Source organism: Parasteatoda tepidariorum, chromosome 10 (assembly GCF_982258835.1).
Source record: "Parasteatoda tepidariorum strain Cologne lab strain chromosome 10, Ptep-v5.0, whole genome shotgun sequence".
Lineage (NCBI taxonomy): Eukaryota > Metazoa > Arthropoda > Arachnida > Araneae > Theridiidae > Parasteatoda > Parasteatoda tepidariorum.
Window position 1 is genome coordinate 19,624,490 of NC_141764.1, and position 4,429 is coordinate 19,628,918.

The 4,429-nt window shown below is 29.1% G+C and overlaps 1 protein-coding gene across 1 annotated transcript; it reads right to left on the bottom strand.

Annotated features, from left to right (window-relative positions):
- Positions 1-1,581: 1,581 nt before the first annotated feature.
- Positions 1,582-4,131, bottom strand: LOC122271810 (uncharacterized). Its single transcript, XM_043054280.3, has one exon. The coding sequence runs from the start codon at positions 3,861-3,863 to the stop codon at positions 3,033-3,035; it is 831 nt and encodes a 276-aa protein (XP_042910214.1). The 5' UTR covers positions 3,864-4,131; the 3' UTR covers positions 1,582-3,032.
- Positions 4,132-4,429: the final 298 nt, after the last annotated feature.

Consider the following 4,429-nt stretch of genomic DNA (forward strand, 5'->3'; position numbering starts at 1 on the left):
GTTGACATGGTCGATAAGTACTCACTCCCCACATTGATGACCTTTGGATGTGATATGAACACACCTACCTTGGCAGAAACGCCCACTACAATTTGAACAGGCCTACTTCGATGGATGATCCACACATTGAACAGTTGACTTGCTACTTGTGACAGCAACATTGACCTCCCCACACTGTTCCACGTATACACTCTACTACTAAAGGCAACACAGGAACGACCATGAACTTAATACTCTCACAATCAGCACTCAAAAGTACGGTGATTTTAACACAGCTCTCCCGGCTTCTCACAAAAAAACAGAATGTATCAACTAGTGGTATCCATTCATCGAATTCTATCACAGCTATAATTCTGGTGTGGGAGTACTGTAGTGGAATATATTTCCAATTCACTAATATATAAGACATGTCAACTGGATTCTAGGGTAGGGTACCTTTCATAGATGACGGTTGACGTGGTCGATAACTACTCTTCTCCACATTAAGTATTAATTCCTATCAAGTTAAGTAAAGAAAATTTTAAGTTTGGTGACCATATAATAATGTGAGTTTTTCAATACTCTAAAAGTTAAAATATGATTGGAACTAATAATTTTTTTTTTTATAGAATAAGGCCATTCTGAAGTAAAAAAAAGTTTATTAAATTTTTGGAATAAATTTATTTTATTAGTTTTGATAAAGCTGAATTTTTTTTTCTTTTTTTCTCAAGCAGACTATAAATTATAACTTTTCAGATAAATGTTTAATTTTGTATATTATAACAAAGATAATTTTTCTTCTTGCTCTGTCCTTTTAAAAAAAAATTCTGTTCTTAAATTGGCTTCATTGAGTAGTCCAGTTTTTAGTTTTTTATTTAAGTATTATTTTCTTCTGATTTACTATTTGAACTACAACAAGGCCAGTTATTGCCATATAAATTTTTTTAATGTCTGTCATACATTGAATTTTAAATTAACCTAACTTTTGGCCAAAATAAAACACTTGTGCATTTAAATATTATCAGTGGTCTGGTCTTCTGATTTAATAATAACATTTTTATCTTAATTTCTAATGTATTTATCAATATTCATTTTTCTTGTTCTTCTGATTTTTGAAAACTTATTACATAAAATGTTATAATTTTAAACTTATAATTCATTTGAACAAATAATTGTTTTGGAAAATTTTGATCTTAAAAATAAGTGAAAGAAGTAAAATAATTTTTTTTTTCCTAATCAAATTTTATAAAAATAAATGACAAAAGATTGGTAAGATAAATCCTTATTTTACTATATACTTATTGCCACTACATATTTTTTAATGTTCCCATTATTCCTTAGTAAAAAAAAAATATATATATATTATTAAAATTATTTAATTATTCTTTTTATAAAATTCCATAATTCTTATTTGAGCTTTCTGGTTATTCAGTTACTTTTTGTATATATAAATACAGCTGTAATAAAGTTATGATATACAATAACATAATTTATAACTATTATTTTTTAATATTTAATTAATGGTTATTAGCTCATATTTAAAATCTAATACATTTATCAGATTAAGTTTTCAATAGTAAGAATATCTACCTAAACTGGTTATGTGAAAAATTAGTTTTATAATTACAATTTAGGTGATAGCTTACATCATATCACTTATCCAATGGTTTGTTATTTGCTGTTATACCCCACCCTACAATAATGGAAAAGACACTGAGCTTTTGACATTTTTTTAAAAAATTTCTCACGAAATACTTAAAGGATTTTTTTTATAACTTAAGAGATGTTTAGTTCATGCGATTCGTAATGCTTAGCAACAAGTTTTAAATTTTATAGCTTTCAGGTGTTTGGGAGACAGACAATAAATTACAAAAGGAAACAAGTATGTTTGAACACCCTATACCAGAAAATCAAGTTACAAGCTTGTAACTAGAATTCAAATAGTATTGAATATTTATAAAGTTAAAGCAAAAAAATTAGTTTTTATAAAAATATCCATATCTCCAATAATATTTACTCTATGTTTACTAAAAATTATGCACTTATTTCAACTAATATCTAAAGTAATTGATACAATTTACAAGCTTATTGCTCAATTTTCTGGAATGGGGTGTTCAAAAATACTTGCTTTTTTTTTGTAATTTGTCGGTCTTTCAAACCTCTTAAAGCTGTAAATCTTACTCTCAAGAATGAAAAATAGCATGAACTTTAAATGTATAAAATAATTCTTTAAGTATTTCTTTAGAAATTTATTTATAAAAATGTCAATAACTCCAAGTGTCTCTTTCATTATTGTAGTGTAGTGTATATATATATGTATATCATATTATAATTATTAATATTTGCTAGAATATGGAAATATATATTCCAATCAGTTATAAATACAATAAATCATTATATCTGTAAATAAATAAACATGGGTTAATAGTATTTACAAGGTTTTTTCCATTTTTTCCCATGATTTATACAGGAAAAAAACCAACCCTGCAAAGGGTGAGGCAAAAGAGCGCCATTGCCGCAATGGAAATGAGTGTTAAAACACCTTTGTTGTGAATGTTTTATGATACACCAGGGTTCTGTCCAGGCCGAATTTACTACCGTTTAGCGGTACCTTCACAAATTCAACTTTAGGAAAAACAGTAGTTTCACAAATTCAATTTTGGAAAAACGGTAGTTTCACAAAATACTTTTTCTTAAAATTTCATTTTTGTATCCCTTAAGAAACGATAAATCCATATTTTTGTGTTGATTTCTTAATATAATTTTTAATTTTTCACAAATTACGTCTAAATTTTCACAAAATAGGTACCTGTCAGAAAAACCTAGACAGACCCCTGTACACACAGCATGAAAAAGATTTTTCGCCAATATAAAACAAGAGAGTGTTTAACAAAAATACTTTTCCATAATGTTTTCATCACACACACTGCAAGAATTAGGTCTCTCTCTAGTATGAACAAGAGATTATACAATTAAGTGACACTTTTGTGTGAATGTTTTACACACAGATTGTGTTAGTTTTTTTTTAAATGTGAACATAAGATCACAAATACTTAAGGTTTTTCTTCAGCGTGAATAAGATAGTGTTGATTTAGTTCAGTTTCAATCGTGAAAGATTTATCACACATGTTGCATGAAAAAGATTTCTTTCTAGTATGAATAAGAGAGTGTTCAATTAAGGTACCTTTCCGTATGAATTTCTTATCACACAGATTGCATGAATAAGGTTTCTCTCCAGTATGAATAAGAGAGTGTCCAATTAAAGTAGCTTTCCGAGTGAATGCTTTACCACACACCCTGCATGAATAAGGTTTCTCGCCAGTATGAATAAGAAAGTGATCAATTAAGTGACGTCTACGACTAAATGATTTATCACACTCGCTGCACGGGTAAGGTTTCTCTCCAGTATGAATAAGATAGTGTTTATTTAAGTGATTCTTCTGTCTGAATGTTTTATCACACACACTGCATGAGTAAGGTTTTTCTCCAGTATGAACAAGATAGTGTTGATTTAAGTTTGTCTTATATGTGAAGGATTTATCACACACACTGCATGAATATGGTTTGTCTCCTGAATGAATAGGTAAGTGATTCTTAAAGTGACCTATCTGTGAGAATGTCTTATTACAAATACTGCATATAAAAGGTCTTTTTGCAGAATGAGTGAGAGAATGTTGCTTTAAATATCTTATATGAGGGAAAGATTTATCACACACATTGCAGGAAAAAGATTGCTCTCTAGTATGAATAGAGTAGTGTCGATTTAAAGTTCCTTTTTCTGCGAATGTTTTACCACATACATCGCATGAATAAGGTCTAGTTCCAGTATGAATAGACGAATGTTCCTTTAAGTTATCGATCTGTGAGAATGTTTTATCGCACATACTGCATAAATAATGTGTTATTTATAATTAGAACAAAATTAGATTTATATCACAGAACAATTTGCTATAAACACCGCCATATTAAGATTTTATGTAAGAGATTATTTTCACACAAAATATGATGAAAAAATGTCCAATTTTTTAAATAGCTACTAAATAAGAATATTTCATTACGTTTACGGAGAGAGTTTTCATAACGTGATTGACGCCAAAATTTGGCGAGTTCCCTGCGAGTGCCTGCAGGGAGTTTCCGGATGAGGCGTGGTCAAAAACGTCAAATAATGACGATTTCGCAATTCACTGATTCGCTTAGACAAGGAGTTGTCAATTGACTCCGCCTTCATCACGTGGTATGCGACGATTTTTGCTTATTTTTGATTATTAGGTTGTGAGCAATCCTGATTAAGGCTGCTATTTGGCGACAGTAAGGCAAAAATGTTAATTTCGCAAACTTTAAGCGTATTTTTTTAACATTAAATATTTCATAAATTTGATGTCATTTCGCGCCATTTTTTATAATATTTGTTACTATTAAGTAAATAGTTAGTTCTTTTTAACTCGGAATA